This window comes from Carassius carassius, chromosome 19 (genome assembly GCF_963082965.1).
Source record: "Carassius carassius chromosome 19, fCarCar2.1, whole genome shotgun sequence".
NCBI classification, from domain to species: domain Eukaryota; kingdom Metazoa; phylum Chordata; class Actinopteri; order Cypriniformes; family Cyprinidae; genus Carassius; species Carassius carassius.
In genome coordinates, this window is record NC_081773.1 from 31,739,311 (window position 1) to 31,761,413 (window position 22,103).

General features: G+C 33.8%; 1 protein-coding gene across 1 annotated transcript; it reads right to left on the bottom strand.

Annotated features, from left to right (window-relative positions):
* Positions 1–1,656: 1,656 nt before the first annotated feature.
* tbl1x (transducin beta like 1 X-linked) lies at positions 1,657–19,903 on the bottom strand. The gene is made up of 15 exons (XM_059500713.1): positions 19,591–19,903; positions 11,678–11,784; positions 11,451–11,596; positions 9,775–9,988; positions 9,543–9,666; positions 7,176–7,317; positions 6,758–6,821; positions 6,569–6,666; positions 5,603–5,663; positions 5,041–5,162; positions 4,887–4,961; positions 4,620–4,747; positions 3,730–3,895; positions 3,550–3,651; positions 1,657–2,265 (listed from the first exon to the last, which is right to left on the bottom strand). The coding sequence occupies exons 2-15, from the start codon at positions 11,733–11,735 to the stop codon at positions 2,239–2,241; spliced, it is 1,527 nt and encodes a 508-aa protein (XP_059356696.1). The 5' UTR covers positions 11,736–11,784; positions 19,591–19,903; the 3' UTR covers positions 1,657–2,238.
* Positions 19,904–22,103: the final 2,200 nt, after the last annotated feature.

Genomic DNA, 22,103 nt, shown 5'->3' on the forward strand with positions numbered 1-22,103 from the left:
TTTCCATGCATTAAAGAAAAAATTCCATTAAAACCCACTAGAATTGGTTTTATTGATAAAAAAAGAAACGTCCATTGTCAAACGCGAACGATGGTCCAGTACGTTCTGTACGAAATTAACATTGCACCAGTCGTGGTTTAATAGTGATGGCATCAAGATGATTAAAAGAGCTTAAGGTTTACCCCAGGACTAACCAATCAGTTCCTGATCAAACCTGGTCATCAAACACAAGGATCAGTAGACTGATATAGGATAAACATGTTAGAAAAACCTGTTACATTCACTACGTGTCCACTGAAATTGATTCTAATTCTGACAAGATGCGATAAAGTGATGAACTACGGTTCATCCGATAACAAAAAATGTCTCCGATTAATGAAAATTCACCATCTCATCCATTTAAATCTGCCAAGAGATTTTGATGGTTGCTTGGTTTCTATTTTTACAGTGTTGTTGAGAAGCTCCGCCCATGCTGAAACCTCATTGGTCCAAATATTTGATTGGCGGGTTTCACATTCAGTGTGGAAGGACAAAATAAAAAAAACTTTGTAAAGATAGAATGATGCTTCTCACGATAATACATGCTTTCATTTCAATTCATTTGTGGCCGATTTCCTTCTCAAGTTTCAATTCAGCCATGAATTTAGAATCCGTTCCATCGTTCTATTAAATGGTAGCTACATCGCACTAATCGTTCCATCATTTTAACAAATTTGTGGCAACGATTTACTAAAGCGAGGAAACCAATTCTTAATTCGCACAAATTATTTCCCTCGTTTGAAGTAAATCATGGATTTATAATTCTAATGTAGTTTTAGTTAACTGTGGTTAAAAATTCGTCCATCCTTTTAAATAAACTGTGGCCATGAATTAAAAAATTATATCGTTATAATTTATTCCCTCATTTTAATAAATCGCATCCACGAAACGTACTAATTCGTTCCCTCGTTTTAATTAAATTGCTACTATAAATTAAGAATTCCTTTTAATAGTAAACTCTGACTACGGCATAGTAGTCGTTTACTAAAACGAGGGAACGAAATCTTCATTCGTACAAATTCCTTTCCTCATTTTAATTAAATCAAGGCCTTGAATTTAGAGTATGTTCCCTTGTTTTAAGAAATCGTGGCCAAGAATTGTCGTACTAATTTATTTTCTCGTAACTATGACCGGGTCACAAATTAAGACATTTTCCTCTAATTTTAGTAAATCGTGACCACAAATACAAAAAAATGGTTTTGTCATTTTAATAAATTTGAGGCCACAACTCAAAGATTTGTTGCATCTTTTAGTAAATTATGGCGATGACATACAAATTTGTTTCCGATAGTCATACTACTTTTTTCCCTCAAAATAATAAAATCTAAATTTAGGAACGCATTCGTACAACATGACCAGGATTTATTAAAACAAGGGAACAAACGACTAATTCATGCAAACGATTTTGCTTAAATTCAGTAAAAATAAGGGAACGTACAATAAATCATGGAAACGATGAGTGAAAACTAAAATGAGGAAACAAATCTGGCCACGATTAATATATTTTTTGTCCGCATTTCACATTTATGGCTCCATATATTCAAGTTTCAGTAATTATCGCGATGTGCACAAAATTAGAAGAAAAAAAAAAACAACACCACAAGAGGTATGAAAGACTTTGGGAAAAAGATTAGTTTATAAACATATAAACAGTTTATAAAATCTGCGTGTTACGAGCTCAATTACATCTTTACATTCATTAAATGTACATCCAGTGGGGAGGTTTTACACCTGTATATTTAACATCTGAGAATCATACGATATTTCCCAAGTACTCGGCAGCGGACGTCTTCATTCCTCTTTAAAGAAACAATCAGAACTATTTATGGTTCTCCTACAAGGAAAAACTCGTCTTGATTTAAAGTTTGTTCTCTATTAAAAATGTTTTCTTATGGTCAGACTTCACTTATGAAGGGTCACATGGCCCAATCAATGTCAGTGGCGTCCAAAACACCCAATAAAACCATTCAAATGAAGCGTCTCTAGCTCTTTGGTGTCCACTTCATCGGCCGAGTCACTGCGCTGCTCATCACCATCTAGTGGACACTTCCTCTAATTTGGTTTTCAACATTTGGAGTCTGTTCCCGGTGAAGCTGCGGGTCCAGAAGAAACAGAAGAGAGGCGTTCAGTCACCACCAGCAGCCGCTGAGACGCGCTGAAGGCTTTAGCTGCACGATCCTGCATCCGGTTCACCGACAGCTACTTCCGTAAATCAAGAACACAGACCTGGAGAAACAAGACGATGTTCAAACAGAGCTGTTATCACCAACTAAAACTGTTCAAGAGATTTTTGTGCATTGAAATAAAGCTGGAAATTAACAGTTAGCAGTTATATTAGATGCAATATTAGATGAAAAGATGTAAACTAAATAAAAATGCAACTAACTGAATTAGTTTTTTTCTAACAGAAAAATAAATTAGATTTAACTTTGTTGTTGTGCAGAGTACAAGTACAGAGCCAATGGAATGCAGTTAGCATAGAACCAAAAGTGCAAATAAAGTATATAAATAAAAATTAAATGTATATACATTAAGGTTTATGACATATAGTGCAAGTTATGAAGCAGAAAGCCACAGAGACGAGCTAAATGTAAATGACTGTTAATATAATATAAGGTGCAAAGGAAGTATAAACAGAAGTTGCATTATACAGTGAGGTATGTAAATAAACATGTTTATATATGACCATAATATATTCATATGTGAGGGAGAACTGTGAAAGGGAACCTGCAATAAATGAATAAAACTGAATAAAAAAAATAATAACCTTAAATAAACCCTAATATTAGATGAAAAACGTATTATTTCAGTTAGTTAGCCAAGGCAACATGTAACATTTTATTTAGTTCAAGTTAAAGCTCTAAAATTACTACCTGGAAATAAATAAAAACTAAAACTGAACTCAAACTAAATGTGAAATAAAAATAAATTAAATTAAATAACCTAAAATATCTTAAATATTAAGATGAAAAATTATAATTAAATGAAAATTCAAATTAAAAACTGAAATTAATACGTTGAAGCACAAATTACTGAATGGAAATAAAAACTAAAAGTAAAAAACTAAAATAAACTTGAATATTAAGTTGAAGCACTACATGTATGAATGAATTGACAATAAAGCTGAAAACTAAAAACAAAACGTGAAATAAAAATTAAACAACATAACCTAATACTAATAAAATTACAACAGCACATAACAATTACAAAAAATGTAGCTTAAATTAAAATAAACACTGAAATATAAAAATAAAAAAAATAATAATAAAAACTACTGTAGTCTATAAAATAACACTAAACTCTATCTAATCTAATCTAATTTCACATGATACTATCTTAATTTTAATTAATTGAACCTTTTATAACCTTGAAACTAAAGCCCTAAGACAGGGATTAGACAATCACAATCCTAAAAACCTTGAATCTGGTTTCAGACAAATATAACTTGATCTTCCTCTGATCTATTTGTGAGATTTGGGTCAAAGTGTTCAGACAGGAAGATGAACGCACCGATCCGTCAGACGCACTCGCTCCCACTTTATCTCCCACACTGTTCCAGCAGACCTCGAAGATTCCTCCTGTTCCTCTGTAGCTGTTCACCAGCGCGCCGCTCTGAACACACACACACACACACATCGTCATCATCATCATCATCTTCTTCATCATCATCACTGCTGCTGCTGCACTGACCAGCGTGTCCCAGATGTGAACACATTTGTCGAAGGAGCCGCTGGCCAGGAACTTCCCGTCCGGACTGAAGGCCACGCTGTAAACGGGCTCCTGGTGTTTGGTGAGCGTGTGGATGCAAACGCCTCGATCCACATCCCATAATCTCACCGTCGAGTCGAAGGAGGCACTGAGGAACAAAGCAGCGGTGCATCGTTGGCTTATCGTGCATGTGACGAGATCACAGAGATGCTTTAAATCTATTAAACACTCCAGACTTTTATCCCTTTTGATGTTTTGGGGTTTTCTTAATTTTTCAAATCCAATGGACCCCCAAATATGATCACATTCTCATGCTGTCCTAAAATATAAAAAGGGATCAATGAAGTTTCTTGTCTGAAACATTATTAGAAATATACCTAGGTTATTATTTGGAGAATACTAATTTTAAATGTATAATAATTTTTTTTTCTACACACTAATGTGCCGTATAGTCAATGTATTTTTTATTTTTTTTTATTATAATAAACTCCATTTTTTTATTTAAATGATTTAATGCATTTTAATCCAATGTTATTTATTAATTTATTTGTTTGAATCAAATTTATTTTAGTCAAAAAAAAATTTAATCTAATTGAATACATTTATTTTTTTATTTTATGTTATTTATTTTTTCAGTTTTATTCATGTATTTACTTCATTTAAATCTTGCTTTAAAATTTATTATTTAATTTCTAGTTTTTTTTATTTTTATTAATTTAATTTTAATGCAATTAATTGTAATCACTTTTAAATGTATATCCAAGTTAATGTCACTTACTTATTTTTTTCCATTCATAATTTTTGAATGAGTTTGTTTGTTTATTGGACCGTTATCAGTCTTGCTCCAGGTCAGCGGGGGGGCGGGATGTTACCTGGCTAGCAGCATGTTAGCATTGGGATTGCTGCTCCCGGTGCCGGTTGGGCTCCACTTGATGGTGTAGATCTCTTTATTGTGTGCTTCAAGATTGTGAACGCATGAATCCTGCTTCATACTCCAGATCTGCCGTGAGAGAAACACAAACTGATCATATTTAAATGTACACTTCATCATGCATTTGCTATGAAACCATTTAACCCATCAGAGGAACCATTGCAACTGAAAATAAATCTTTAAAAGAACATTGGGACGTGATTCCCACCTTCAGCGTCATGTCGTCCGAGCAGGACGCCAGCAGCATCCCAGACGGATCCCATTTAATGGCGTTCACTTCATTCTGCAGGCAAACAAACATGTTTATCTGCTGCTGGAGAACAGTAAACCCTGAAAGCCGTGAGCTATTGTGCGCTGCTCACCGTGTGCCCTTGAAAGGTCTTGAGCGGACGCTCACTTCCCAGGCGGCACACATGAATGCACATGTCAGTGCTGCAGGAGGCGAAGGTGCTGTTGTTCTGCCAGTCCACGTCCAGCGCCGGAGCTGCGAGGGTTAATAATCAACACACATCAACCTTTCATTGGATTCAACTAGCGTCGCATTTCCTTCAGTGTTTGCTCTTTGTTTGCTACAGAGTTAAAGGAAGTGTTAAAGAGTAATTATATTGTTATTGTTGCATGCCTTCATTTAATTACCATTGTTTATTTTGTATTAAATCATAAATCCCTTTGTTTCACCATTTCAATTAATTAAACATGCTTTTAATTATTAAAATTAAATTTAACCATTAAATCATAATAAAAATAAAAATTACAATGGAAAAAAAAACTGAATTTGGAGGGAAAAATTTTATCTGGGAAAAAATAAAGTAAATTTCAAATGTGCAACACGGCTTTATAAATCTGAAAACAAATATCAGATCTGACATTGGTGTATTTTCATGAATACTTTCTTTTATGAACTGCTGTAGGGTGTAAACTCACCTGAATGAAATGGAAACTGCTGCTTGGCTTCACCTGTTTGAGCGTCCCAAATGATTGTCGTCTAAAACAGGATGAGAAACCAAAGAAATAAATGAATGATTACAGAAAAAGTCAAGTAATAATTCTCTTCCTCTGAATGCATTACACAGCTCAAATAGTTCAAACATGGATCTTGTAATGCACAGATCACAGGTTGGATTCCCTGCGACTGCATGAACTGATCAAATGTACAACATGAATACAATGCAAGTTTTTATTGATTTCAAAACTGATGCTCCGGAAGAAAATACCATGCATTAAGAGCCAGGGGGTGAAAACTTTTGAAATTTGAAGATCAGGGTAAATTTAACTTATGTGGTCTTCTGGGAAACATGTAACCAACTTCAGTAGCCTCTGAAGGGCAGTACTAAATTAAAAAAAATATGATATTTAGGCAAAATAAGAAAAAAGCATACACCATAATTTGGTCAAAAGTTTTCACGCCCCGGCTCTTAATGCATGGTTTTATGTTTTAGTGCATCAGTGAAAGTTTCAACCTTCTGTAATAGTTGTGTTTGAGTCCTCAGTTGTCTTCAGTGTGAAAAGAAGCTTCTCAGAATCATACAGTTATTGTTGGAAAGGGTTCAAAAACACAGAAATGCTGGAAAACCAAAGAATTAGTCTGAGCTGAAGGATTTTTCTGAAGAACAGCAGGAAGTTTAACTGTTCAGAAAAAGACTATCACTAAACAACAAAAACAAAAAACATTCAGCTAACACAGTATTAACAATCAGAACAGGTATGTTTTCTCTTTAGTGGACTTTATAAACATCTTTTATGTGAAATATCCTACTCCGATCAGTACTAAATAAACAATAACATGCATTGTGTATGATTCTTCTTATTCTTCTTATTTTGGTACAATAATGAAGATTTAGCGGACTCTGACAGGGGGTGTAAACTCTGACCTCAGCTGTAGATACTGACCTTATCGACTCCAGCGCTCAGGATGCTGTTGCCTTTCTTGTTCCACTTGAGTGCAAATATGGGTCCTTTATGCTGTCCGAGTGTGCTGCTGAGATTACCTGGTTAACAGGTTAAAACAAGCTGGTTTAAATAAGACACGTACTCACAGAGTCCGATTAGCGCTCAGTGTCAAGAAATCACTCGACTTACCATCTTTCGTCCAAATTCTTGCAAACCCATCATAAGATCCGGTTGCTAATAGAGTGCCATCACTCTAAAAACAAAAACCATTTGGAGGAACATTATGAACTGTGATGTGAAAGCATGTCTTTCATTAGAATTATATCCAGAGGAGAGTAAAATGAACAGAAACAAAACAGCATCACAAAAAAAAAAAAAAACGGGAAAAACCGTCTTAAAATTTGAGACGTGTTTTTTTTGGCTTTCTTAACATGCAACTCTCTTGTGAGAAAATGTGTAGAAAAAAAGTTTTTGCATTCAAACGTGGATTTTAATTTTAAATTTAACGCATATTTGAAATTCGATTTTTTTGAAAACATTTTTGAAAGCCCTCCTGGTTTTAAATCATGTTTAGCGTCTTGCGGCTAAATGATTAGCGCTGACTCACGTTCCAGTCGAGCGAGGTCACGTCCTTGTTGCTGGGCACGTCCTGACCTCCCTCTCGGATGCAGTGCCGCAGGACCAGCTGAGTCGAGCCGCCGCTGCTGTTCTCAATCAGGTTCCATATGCGTGCCGTCGAGTCTCCAGAGCTGCCACAGGAGCAACACAGAGAATACAATACTCTTTCTCAAGCAAGACACACGAGGATGTGTAAATATAACTCCCAGACTTCACAATACTTCCCCGGCTGATTGATTACTTTTCTGTATCACAAGTTATTTTAGTTTAACGTTCATTTTCAGATCTCATTAAATATGCATTCATTTTTGCATAAACACACACACAAATATACAGTACAATAAAATAAACACATTTGTATTTTTGCCATTGAATTCATTTGTATTGATACTTTTAAAGAATGCACTTTAAATGCTGCTTTTAAATAAAATAGTACAATATTAAAAATACATACAAATATATAAAATATTAAATCAAAAATAGTATATGTGACCCAGGAGCACTAATACTACAAAAAAATGCTTTTCTTAAGATTATTTTGCTTACCTTCTACTTCATTTAATTTAGTTTTTTTTCCTGAAAACAAGACTATATTTTTTACTTGTCTAGAAAATCCTTCTTGATTTAAAAGGAACCCCGACTTGTGCGGCATGTTGGCCTTATAAGATTAACGTAGGCGTCAGCTATAAAAAGGTGACACAAAAACACTTCAAATGGTTTTATTTTTATTAAAAAAAGACGAAAATCCGTTCACTCGTAGGCCGCCATAGTTATTTACGTCTCAATGCATTCTGGGTAGTGACGTGTAAAGGTTGCTTACTGTCAGGATTGCAGCAGTAGCGGCTAGCTAGCTGAGTTTCGACAGTAGCGACTAGCGAGATGAACACGTCTGCCGTTCAGCCTTTTCAGTTTGAACCCGAGCTCACCGTAGGCTTAAATCAGGAGAATAGCGCAGAAGACGATAGGCCTGAAGATTATCAGAGAGTTTGCCCAACTCAATTTCATATTTACCTGTGTAAGTATGGTCCTTTTTTACCGAGTAGTCCACATCAGCTGACCACTGTACCGCTGCATCCGAATTGTAAACATCCGTCTGCGTTGCTGCATCGGTCATAATTGGAGAACACTGTAGGCCTACAGTTACAAATTTATTAACAGCATCTGGTGGATTGTCGGTTACCTCCATGATCGGCGTAGTGTCCGATGATTCGTCTTCCGCGACGAAAGGAGCGGGTTGTTTACATCTTAGCAGGAGAGTGTCCAGAGTCTCTTGCCTTTGACGCTTGTTAGCGCGGCTTTCACTCGCTAAGCGCGGACGTTTAGGCTCCTTGTGGGGGAAAATTGAAGGCACGGCATTTGGTTTCAGCCTACGCTTGTAACCAGCTGCACCTGTGAACTCTTTTAGCCGACTAAATGCCTCAAATGCATCAGGGCTGAAGTGGCGGGAACACAGCCGTGGGTCTTTAGGGAGTTGTACTCGTCCACAAGCAACTTCCCACTCTTTTCATATTTTTTTCTCATTTGGAAAGCAGTGGAGGCTTACATCACTCCCCTTATTTCCTTTGGATTGGAAATTGCAACCAAACGCTGCACAATGTGGCATTATATTAACGTTTAGGATGTAGCTACAGTTTACAGCGCCATTAGCTCACCTCTCTCTGCTCTGAACCGCTCTGAACGCAACCAATACACGTCATCGACCCAGAATGCACTGCGCGCGCAAAAATAATGGCTGCCTTCGTAGCTCAAATTCTGTAAACCACTTTGAGGATTTTTTAAATAACGAAAATATTTTATGTATTTATAACTATGTATTTTGTAGGAGAGAGCAATTGTAGCATATTTAGGCCTATGTGTCTTAATAATCGGGGTTCCCTTTAAGAATATTAACTAAATATCATGTTCCATGAAGATATTTTGTAAATTTCCTACTGTAAATATCTCAAAATGTATTTTTTGATTAGTAATACACATTGCTAACAACTTTAAAGATGATTTTCTAAGTATTTAGATTTTTTTGCTCCCTCAGATTCCAGATGATCAAATAGTTGTATCTCTGACAAACATTGTCTGATCCTAACAAACCATACATCAATGAAAGATTATTTATTCAGCTTTCAGATTAAATTAAATTAAAATGTCGGAAAAAATAAAATCGACCCTTATGTCTGGTTTTGAAAAAAATATAACATCATTAATAAAACTACTATATTATTAATTTAAATAATTAATTATCTGTCCTGTAGTTTTATAAAAGCATTTGAAGCAATGCTGCAGTTGAGAGTCGTTCGAACTCATCCCAGCATTAGAAACCCTTCAGCTCCGCCCCTTGAGGTCAGAGGTCAGAGGGACTCACCCCGAGGCTAAGAGGTCAGTGACGGGGTTCCAGGCGCAGATGAAGACCTCGGACTCGTGACCCCTCAACACTGTGGCGGGAATCTGGACCTCGCCGTCCACCTCCATCACCTCCACATGATTATCTGAGAGAGAAGCAGCTCAATATCACGTGACTGCACTGTTACACACACTTCTGACTCTGGACAATGCCTTTATTAGGAGAGATGTCTCCGAGTCAGATAATGACTCACGGAGCGCATGTGTGCCGTTCTCCTCTCCGTTGAGCGCTGTTTCTCCATTGTTGTTGTTGTTGGTGTGGGACTGAGCGGCGCTGGAGCTGATGGCTTTCTGTTGCTCGGCCAGTTTGTCTCTGAAGGCCTGCTGTCTGGTGTGAACCACGTCTGGCATCACGGCATCGACGAGAGACAGAGACTCTATCGGCCGGCCGTCAAACACAGTGCCATCCTGAAACATCACACACAACACCACCATCAGACACACACCACACTGACACAAGACCAACATGTCAACCAGACCATGGATTTACCACATTACATTCCTTTCTGGTCATTTCAAGATCAAATAAAACATACAAATGCCAATTTCTCAGCATTTATACTTGGCACTCGGCAGAACTAGAAAAATATATTTTCATTATAAAAATTTCCATGACTTGAAAATGTTATTATTTTTATGTTTATCAACATTTTATTAACTGCATTAAATTATTTTATTAATTGTTTTTATGTTTTAAAGTTTTTGGAGTTTTTTTTTTTCTTGAAATAAAGTTGAATTAAACTTATATTAAATTAAAATTAAATTGTTATTAATGTATCACCATTTTATTAACTGTATTAAATTATTTTATTAATTATAATTTATTAAAAGTTTATGTTTTGACATGTTTTAAAAATGAAATGATCGTTTCAATGCATTTAAGCCTTTGGATCAAACGTTTATTTATTTATTTATTTTTATATCAATGTAAATTCAAAATTTCAGACCAGGGTTACTATATTAAACTAAAACCATAAAAAAGTTACTTTAAATAAATAAAAGGTTAAACTAAACTAAAATATAAATAAAATAATAAAAGTTGAATAGCTTGTATTATTTCAGCTAGCTGCCAAGGAAACATCTCTCATTTACATTTAGTTTAACTTGATACTGAAACAATCAAAACCAAAAATATATATTTTTAACATTATGAATAATAGAATAACAGAATGAATAATAATGATGCTAATAATAATATAATAATTCATGATTTAATCTAATAACTTTTATAATACTTAAGTATTTAAAAAAAAAAAACAATTAACAAAATCTAAAGTGAACAGATTTTTTTTTATATTAATACAACTATTATAACATCGCAATGATAATATTAAAAACAACAAACAAACACTTGTTTATACACACTTTCTAATATTGCCATAACAGCTAAATTGTTTATTTTTTCTTCATGAATAGAGAAATTCTTGTTCGAGAAAAAGTAATTATATCTGAAAAAGTGGCTAGACCGAGTCAGCAATAAAATCCTTAGTTTACTTGTGAATATATTTAATTTAGTCCTGTCGAACAATTAATCGCTTCCAAAATCAGTTTTTGTTTACATAATATACGCATGTGTAGTGTATATTTATAAATACACACACACAGTGTGTCATACATTTACAAAACATACATTTCTTTTAAATATACAGGTGTGTGTGTGTGCATTTATATACATAATAAATATACACAGCGCACACACAATGTAAACAGAAACGTATTTTGGATGCGATTAATCATTTGCGATTAAATATTACTGTTCAAAAACTACTGTTTTGAATGGTTTGACAGCACTAATTTATTATTATTTCCAGCAAGGTTAAGTTATTTGTGCACAGACGCAGAAGGACGTGATGATGCAGAAGAAGTTGACCTCGTTGATGCTGATCTCGGCCTCCACGTACTGAAGGCCCTTCTGCAGGATGGAGATGAGGGCAGCAGGAGGCACCAGAGCCCCGTTGATGTTCGACTGACTGATGTGGCTCTCCATGCCGAACGTGAACGCAGAGTGAGAGAAACCTGCAGAGCAGAGGCTTTCATCAACACACACTCGTGATGTGAGCTCGTCTCAGAGCCGGTTTACATCAGCTCCAGGTTTACCTGACTCCTGCAGGTATCTGTAGACCAGAAAGTTGACTTCATCGCTGGTAATGCTCATCTTCTCTCGTCCTCGGAGGATGAGCGACGCTGGAGCTCACGATCGGCCCCTGAGGGACACACAACACTCATTTAATATCTGACTTCTGGAGATCACATGCTGATATTATTAGGAGACTGTAGAGGTCTGGCACCGTGGCATTAAATATTAAATACATTCATAAATTTATAAAAATAAAAAAACTTTTTTCTTCAAGTAGGCCTACTAAAATAAAAACAGAAATGAGTAAAAACTAAAGCTATATTATATAAAAATATTTTTTTTTACTAAAAGATACTACTAAAAAAATACTAAAAATGAATCAAATAATGCAATTTACAAAAAAACAAATGTTTAAATCTTAACTAAAAGGAAAATTAAACTGGGAAGAAAAAACAACAACTTTTTCCACTTGTTTGTGGTCATTTTAACTAGGCTATATTATAAAATATATATTTTTTATAATTTGTAATAAATAGATTTGTATAAAAATTCAAATAACTAGTGCTGAATAATACTACAAATGAATCAAATGAATACAATTTACCAAAAAAAAAAATATATATAAATAAAACCTTAACAAAAAGGAAAATGAAATTGGATACTAATAAAAAAAATATTTTATATATTAAATATTTTTTCCACTTTGTGGTCATTTCAAAACTAAATACAAGCATTTTCAGCATTCTTACTCCTCATAACAAGTTTTCTTGACTTTAAAATGTTATTAATTTCATCTGTTTATTTAACAACATTAACTTTATTAAATTATTTTAAGCGATTTAGATTTATGCTTTATGTTTTTGAAATACATAGCTCATTTCATGAATTTGGAGTATAACTTGGACTAAAATAACTAGAAATAAAACTATTATAAAATACAAAAACTAATAAAATTGACAACAAAATTAATAAAACCCTATTTAATAAACTTAAAAACTAAATGTAAAAAAAAAACTGATGCGTCATAATGAGTGCTCCTAAAATATCACTGTCTGACACGCATCACTAAACAAACTGGTCTCATTTAAAGGCAATATGAAATTCTTCAGCTGGACTCAGCAGAGACGGAGTTCATTAACTGACAGAAATCAGCAGGTAAGACATGAGTGTTAACACTCATACAGTCTCTGTATATAACACAAGAGCACACTTCTCAGGGCCCTGCTGAACTACAGCTAATGCACTCATCAGATCAGACACCCCATCATGGCTAACCATCAAGAATAAAATACAATAATAAAAAAATCCACATTTTATGAAAAATAAATCAAAATTGTGAACAAAGCAGATTCAGATTACAGGGAATAACCCACAGCTCCATGATACACTACAGTAAATAAACCTATGGACTAGACATGTTTTCGTGTCTAGCGAAAGCGTGTACGCTCTGATGTAAACAATCACGCATGAGAAGCACATGAAGAACACGAGAGAGAAGCGCTGAATGAAAGCACATTCACTCTCTGACAGCAGATGGCGCTAAACTCCAGACAATGCAGCCTTTGCTCTGGAAACCCCATAAATACAGCAGCCGCACTACTTTATAAAACATATTTAAGTAGATTTAAATAGCCATTCAGATTTGTGGACTACAACATGCCCTAGATTTAGTTTGAAAGTGTTTTGATTCTTTATTGTTCATTCACATTAGTGAATTCGTTAGTTAAACTACTAATGAAACATTCTTCTGAACATTCAATGATCATTTAATAACACATTGTTAAAATCGAATGTAATATTTAATGAGCTTAACATGAATTAAGACTTGTATTTTTTATTTTAACAAAAGATTAATAACTTCTGTAGCAAATGTAGCTTTTTCTCATTTAATGGTTAACTAATGAGATCTTATTGTTAAGTGATAGCTATGGGTCTTTATAGTTCTTTTTCACTTTCTGAATCTGTGTAAAAAAAAATTCTTCTGCCATTAATCTAAGTGACATTGAACATTTATTTGGTTCCACAGTAATTGCTGATTTTTATTTTATTTAAACCGTTTTTTTCTTCTTTATTATTTTACATTATTGTTTATGCCGTGTGATATCGGTATTATAGGTGTTGTCACACGTAGGACTGGACGATTAATCGAAAAATAATCAAAACCGAAATTCATAACCTCTAACCGACGTAATTTCCCCATGTCGGTTATTTTGTTTTTTTAATCCTGTTAACACTTCCCCCTTAAAAGCATACTAGCGCGTGTGTAGCCACATGACTCTGCCCCGTCCAGTCAGTGGCATCAAAGCAAAACACGGAGGTGAACACGGTTCAACACATAGTGATCGCGCGGTGAGCCTCGCATCTTCACTAAACTTTGTCAGTTGTATTTGTTTTATGGTTTGGACATTCAAGCGATTAGACGGTCGGATTTGTATTATTATATCGAGCTGCCATGTTCGCGCAGCTGCATTGTGGTACGAACACTCATATAAACAGTAGATGTGAAGATCGCGCGTACAGAGGAACACAAACTAGTTGTCAGCGCTGTCCTGTGATTTATTACTAAAGTAGCTTAGAATCTCAAAACTTATTATAGCATGTTTGTGTGCAGCGCACATGAAGCACAAACTTTTAATTACAGTTTCTGTACCTGAAATTTAGTTTAGTTGTATTTATTTACGATATTGCTAATTGACACTTTAATATTTGACATTTATATTAATCTAGTTGTTTTTGCTATGGTATTTTTTTTTTAATCACAGGCAAAATTCCTCTTGCAGTGTTTTGTAGGCTGCTGATTTTTGCTCATGTTATTCAGCTGCAACAGAATGCTTTGTAAAAATGTTTGACATCTAAATGTTTGACAAATTTTTTTTTATCTTATTGGAATCGAAACTAGGAATCGATAAGAATCGGAATCGATAAAATTCAAACGATACCCAACCCTAGTAAGAAATGTTACGAACATAGATAAAATAACTGCTGATAGTCAATCATATTTACAGTGCAAACCTTGTCAGTGAACTATGAGGGCAAAAAAACAAAACCAAAAACAAAATAATCGTTCAATAATCGTAATCGAGGCAAAATGTTCAATTTATGGAGGTTTTGATTTTAGACCATAAACGTCCAGCCCTACCTTTTATCTTTAATAATAATACATCTTAATTAGCATGTGAATAAATATGAATATTCCTTTTTTTTACCTGGGGCCACAATATTATTATTGCTTTTACTAATATAATTACTTTCTATTTTTATATTTTAAATTTCAATTTAATTTTATGAATGTCATTTCGTTGAGTGTATGTCATTTTTCTTTTCTATTTTTATTTATTTATTTGTCTATACAAAGTTTTTTTATTTTTTTTTCAGGTTATTTTATTACATGAGAAATGTTGCCTTAGCAACTACCTGAAATAAAATCAGTTTTAATGTTTTTTTTATTATTACTTTTTCAAGTAACTTTTTTTTTTTTATGGTTTTTTTCTCAGTAATCTATAATAACCCTGCTACCAAACCAAGAGATTAAAAAATAATTGATGTAGACTACAGAAGTAGTGAAACCGGTAACGTCAGCCGGTCTTAAAAAGGATATTAACAACAATCCTGTTGAATGAACACAAACTGGGTTAATATGTAAAGGAAGGATTGAATTGTCACAAGCGTGTAGCCAGAAGTAACCGCAGGAGTGATTAATGTGTGAAGCAGGAAGAGTGAGACGAGAGATGCACGCCAGGCTGCACAGCCTCATTTTCTCCTGGCTGGTCTCCTCAGGATCTGCAAACAGCAGCCATTTTCTCCTGCGCGGCGTAAAAACACGCCGGTCGCAGTCATTTCCTGCGGTCGCATGAGACTAATAAACACGCAAAACTGAGACGATGCCATCTATGTGTGATGATCTACTTCTGCTGAAGATTCACCAGATCACTGCTTTTAAAACTGGACAAAGTCTAATAGAGCAGAAATATTGCATTAAATAAAATAATGACTGTTTGTTATTGTCCTTCCAGAGCTGCTTCACAGCAAAACTGAATTGGTTTGCATCACTGAATCACTATTTTCTTGTTTAAAGCTGCTCTGAATCAAATGTAGATTGTATAAAGCACTAAATAAATCAATGTAACTTGAATTAAATCCCTTTTAACTGCAGGAAACCATTGCAGGAGCCTCTCAAAATGTTTTGCTTTAATAAAATGTTGGCCAAAAAAATATGATAATGCATCAATGCATAATAACAATTCTTTAGTTCATAAGTGTAATATACAACTAATATAGCTCATAAATGTCATGTATGGTTGTCAAGTAAAATAAATAAATAAAATAAAAATACAATTTTGAAGTAAAATGATCATTTTCATTGAAAGATAAGCATGCAATCTATTTTTGTTAGAGCGGTCACAATCACAAACTTTGCATTCATGACTGAATGCCATACAAATAATTGCAATTAATTAATTTTAAACTTGGAATTGCATATGATAAAAAAAAAACACATGACTTACTGTTATACCCTAAATATATTTATAATAAATTTACCTATTAAATAAAAAATTACTTTTTTGAACAATTTATAATTAGTGATTCTTGTTTTTTTTTATGCATACTTCACTAGTGCACATTTAAGTGCTTAAATTTCCCTTATTTTGGGTCACCAGACTGCGATATTTAAGATGCACAATTATTGCGGTTCTCTTGAATAGATGCAATCGAATAACTGCAATCAGATCATTTATTAGTAATCGTGACAGACCTAATTATTGTAACACTTGTAAATTACAGACAATTACACAACTGCGCCCAAAGGCAGATCTTTTCACACAAAACCATTTAACGTCAATATTGAATTGATTAAACTCAACAAACAGCATCTGATCTGAGCAAAGACGAGCTGCATTCATCTGCAGTGAGATTAACGAGGATATAAACCTTAACGATGTCTGAAAAAACAACAATGCTGCCCGAGAGCCACAAAATACAGCCAAACACACACTTATATTACAGTACGAGCAAAAGTAAGTCTCTTCTGCTCACCAGGGCTGCATTAATTTGATCAAAAATAATGTAAAAAAAATTAATATTTTGTAATTTTAAACAGCTGTTTTCTGTGTGAATCTGTGTTAAAGTGTAATTTATTCCTGTGATGGTAAAGCTGTATTTTCAGCATCATTCCTCCAGTCTTCAGAGTCACATGATCTTCAGAAATCATGAAAATATGATGATTTACTGCTCGAGAAACATTTCTGAGTATTATCAGTGTTGAACACAGTTGTGCTGCACAATATTTCTGTGGAAACTGTAATGCATTTTATTTTTCAGGATTCACAGATGCATTGAAAGATCAAAAGAACAGCATTTATTTAAATATAGATATCTTTTGTAACATTATAAATGTCTTCACTGCAACTTATGAGCAATTTAAGGCGTTATTGCTTATTTATTTAAAAAAAATCATCAGTGCAGCTGTTTACAGCAGTCAACATTTGAAGTGGATCAAAAAAAAAGTCAAAATGAAGAATGCATTTAGGTTTTGACTGTATATCGCCAGCACAGCGATCACATCAACAGATCACACAGACACAGAACAGCACAATCATTGCATCTTCATGAGTTTGATCAGAAATGAGACACGAGGAGCTCTCCGTCTCAGAAGTAGGTCATCTCTCGCTTTCAGACAGATCTGGATTAGCAGTGAACAGCGAAGGCTTTGCTCGAATCCTGGAGAAAACTCTCTCTCTTCAATCCTATTACCCATTAACTCAGACGACTCGTAATGATTTACAACTCTGCAGATCTGAAGCTATTTATAAGAGTGAGAGAAGCTGTAGCGTGGGAGTGGATGTGCTCCCTGTATGAGGATGAATGGAGATCAGACATTAGGATCAGAACGATTCCTTCATTATTGATCCCTGAGGTGGACACTCTTAGCTTAGCTATATACTTATAACAACATTGGAAGTCTTACTCTCTCAGCACATTTTGGGTTTATATTTTTATTTTCACAAAATCTGCTTTTCTGCTATGATTTTTCCAGTTTGTTTTTTTATTTATTTTTATTATTTACCATTTTTTAAGGGTTAAATTAAATTATAGTAATAAAAAAAGCATGTCTAATTAATTGAAATCATACAATTTAGAAACTATTTAATACAATTTTGACAAACTAAATGTTTAGGGTCATATAAAATTTCATAAAATAATATAATAAATATTTAATAATAATAATTTTTCTAAATTCTGTTTAATTTTTTTCCAAAATATTTTTTTCCCTGGATTTCATTTTAATGATTTAGTTTAATATGAATAATCAAAAACCATGTCTAATCAATTAAATACATGAAACTTGTACAATTTAAACACCTTTTTAACAAGTCATTAGTTTTAATTTTTCTAGATTTATGGATTACAAAAAATAAACTTTTTTATTTTAAAAACAGAGGTAATTAAATGGCATAAATCATTAACAATTCACTTAATCTTTAATATATATTTTTAAAAAAAATAACAATTTCTTTTATTTTTTGGGAAACAAAATGTTGCGTTATTCGATTGCGTCCACGGTTTGTGCACTGCAGAAATCATACGGCTCTACATAGGGAAGAACTGCATGCGTCTTTTGCAGACAATGCAATCCCATAATGCACTGCGATGAGCTCAGTGGAATAAAATGATGGATGAATATGGAGAAGTATTTTATCAGCCACTCAACTATCCAGATATCATCATTCGTCAAAACTAGTCAAGACGGACTGATTGTTAACTCTGCGAAAGAATAATTATTATAATAAATTTCTATTGTAATTCATCGTCTGGAAAACAGAAGTAGGTGCGGCATCAAATAAAATGAGTAAATGATAAAAAAAACGTATATTTTGAGTAAACTAACACTTTAAGTTCAGAGCAATTCAAGAACATATTTCACCCCTCAAAAAAAAAAATTTAAAAAGACGAAGCAAAAAGAGAAACAATACTTTGCCTAAAAATACAAACTAAGCCATTTTTACAGAAAAAAAGGACTCTAAATGCTCAGGTAAATATTTCCAGTGTTTCGGTTTTTATTTTCATTTTGTCATTAGTTTCATGACATAAATTCTGAGCACAATTTCCACCCACTAAAAAACATTTTAATTTCCTGATAGTAGACTATTAGTTGTTTAGAGTTAGTTTGTCCACAGTAGTCAACATTTGAAGTGGATCAGAAGTTCATCAAAGTTGTCATAAGAAAAGAACAGGGTTTTGTTTTGGTTTTAAGCAGAGGTGTAAAAAGGACTCAAAAATTATACTCAAGTAAAAGTACAGACACTCAGTGAAAATGATCAATTACAAGTCAAAGTATCTCGCCAAAAAATACTTAAGTTAAAAAGTACTTTAAACTTTAAAATGTACTCAAGTAGAAAAAAGTATGTATGTATGTATATGTGTTATTTATAAGTGTGCATGAATATTATTCAGTTCATATAGAGAGTTCATATACAGTATAGAGATTATAACTATACTACAGTTAATCAACTTTTAACATTTTTGTGTACTTTCTATATTTGAGAATACGACTCAAAAGGTGACTAGGCGTCTGTTTTAGTGAATGTGTGTTTCTTAGTAAAGTGACAGAAGTTGTGTGAGAAGTGAACTATTTAGTGTACACTAGTGAGGGCGGGTCGCCCCTCCCCCACCTCAGCACGCGCCGCTCGAGCTAACGGCTTCTTTAAGCGTGTTTTATCACTAAAACAGGCAGAAAAGAGCACTATCGAGGGTAGATCAGTGAATAACACTCTCTGAGGGGCTCAACTAACACAAAACACCGCGGAAATAAGACTTTAGCGGCGTTAAAAAGTTCATTCAAACACGAGTTTCTCCACACAAAGATTTCCAAACACTTCAGGAGAATAATCCACACGGGAAAAGTTTACAAGAGCGAGATATCGCTTCTTCTTACCGTCAAGAATCAAACGGCCGCTTCTCTTTCACTTGCACCGGGAAATTATCCTCCAACTTCAGTGTGCGAACCGCGACTCTGCGCCCATCCTCGGTCGGATTTCCCCTCAGCACTCGGCTCGTTATCGGCGGTAGTCCGGGAAAAGATCGACGAGAAACAACAAGCGAGGTTTCATCTGCCAAAGTTAACGTTTAAGTGCGAGACCTGTGTGTTTTTAGTCAAGTTTCCTGTGTTTCTCACAGAAATGGAGCGTCGGAAGACAGCAGCAGCGGGCACGCACTTACTATAGCAGAGAGACTGGCGTGTTCTCAAAACTAGTGCGCGCCCTAACTAGGCTACTACACTACAAGCATACTACTCTTACTACTCCTGCAGAATGTTTCTACACACATTAAATAGCAAAACATTTTAGTGAAAATTTAATTTAATGTATACATTTTAATTTTAAACAAGAGAGATTTTAAACACAATTATGTTATATATATATATATATATATATATATAGACTAAGAATTTTTCATATATACAAAACCTAATTAAAAATGCCAATTACATTTATTTTAAATGTTTAAATAGTAAGATTTTTCAAAAATTTAATAAAAAATGTGATTATTACTTTTTTATATTGCATATTTAAAAATTACATATTTTTATTTTATACGCATAAGTATTTTTAAGCACTATTAAATTAAAATTGAAAAGCATACTGTAAATTTTAAATAGTATGTCTTTTTGTAAAAAAAGTGAATTAAAATTCTTAATAATATTTTAAATGTTAAATAGTAAACCTTTTGTTAGACATTTTTATATAAAATGTCATTAAAATTCTATACATATATATATATATATATATATATATATGTATGTATGTATATATATATATATATATGTATGTATATATATATATATATATATATATATATATATATATATATATATATATATATATATATATATATATGGCGATATATGTGTGTGTGTGTATATATATATATATATATATATATATATATATACACACACACACACACACACACACACACACACACACACACATATATATACATATATATATTACTCCACAAAGTAAAGCAGTTTTTTTCACCTGTTTTATTTCCCAGCTGGTGAAAATAGTGCATCTGATAATTTAGTAAACTACCATCACACTTGTTTATACATGTATAATCCATGCACAAATTAAAAAAATAATTAAAAGAAGTCAAAAAATATACAGTTTTATGACTATAAAATGATTTAGCAATTTTGAACTAAATCAAAATGAAGTTTTTCCTCACTGTTTCATCTTTTGAATAAAGACTCCTCCATGCTGTCTGTGAAGGGCGTTCTCTAGGTATTGGAACACTGCCGTGGAGAATGGGGGGAGGGGAGAGTTTTGCACTTTGTGACCCACAATGGAAAAATGAGCAGCTGACCTTAAACCTGCTTATTCAATAGCACGAAATCGGAACACATCCACTGTGAAATAACACAGTCATCGCCATTTTGTGCCACTGACTTATTAATACTTTCTAGCAGATATGTGTACAGTAACAGAAGCATGCTCAGGTTTTTGGAAAGCAGTTCATAGTAGGTTCTTTTCATGTTTGGTTATTGTTAGCAACCTTAAACTAACCTTCTTATGCCATTTGAGGGACAGTTTTTTTGCACTGTAAGTTAATGATTCGCTTGTTTGTTTAGGAGTCAGTTACTGTTATTCCAAGAGTATCCTTTTTGCATTAAATATTTTGTAACCAGAACACTGCCAAGTTTTTTTGCGTGACAGCCAGCTGCAAAGCATGCACACCGTTACGCAACATTATATTCTATTCAGTGACACATGCACAACCAATCAGATCACATTTGATATTTAATACACGGTTATATAATTTAGCTACATTTTTGAGTCACGTGATTTCATGGTGGGCGGAGCTTATAAAGGCAACATCTTAGACATCGAAACCATGTGACCAATAAATGCAGTCATAAAGCCCCGATATATACGTGATTTATCGCTTGTTGCTTTATCTTGTTGGGACATGGTGTAATGATTTTTTTTAAGGGTTTATTATTTTATAATACAATACCTTCATAAACTACTGTTCCTAGAACATTCCAGGAGCAAACTAATGTGACCTCTTCAAACAACACAAAGAAAATGTCAGTTTCGAACCAAATCAATCCTAAATGAATATAATAATGTGTTTTCATAAAGTTTTCAAAATTAATTTTCTAAGGCTGAATATGGTTATCCTCAGCAGAAAACACTTGTCTGGTGGTTATGACGCAATGTTACCGCAGACTGGTCTCCCTCCCCCACTGCTGTTTTTTGTGCATGGAAGGTCACACAGCGTCTGATTAATTCTCCTTTGGCTCTGCACAGTCATTCACATTTGGAAAGTAAATAAGGAGTTAACATCATTACAGGCCTTTATTAGTGTGACACATTCCTCCTAGAGCCGTAAAGACTGCCGTATCCACGCAACTACTTACAGAAACCTTAAAGTTAATAAATA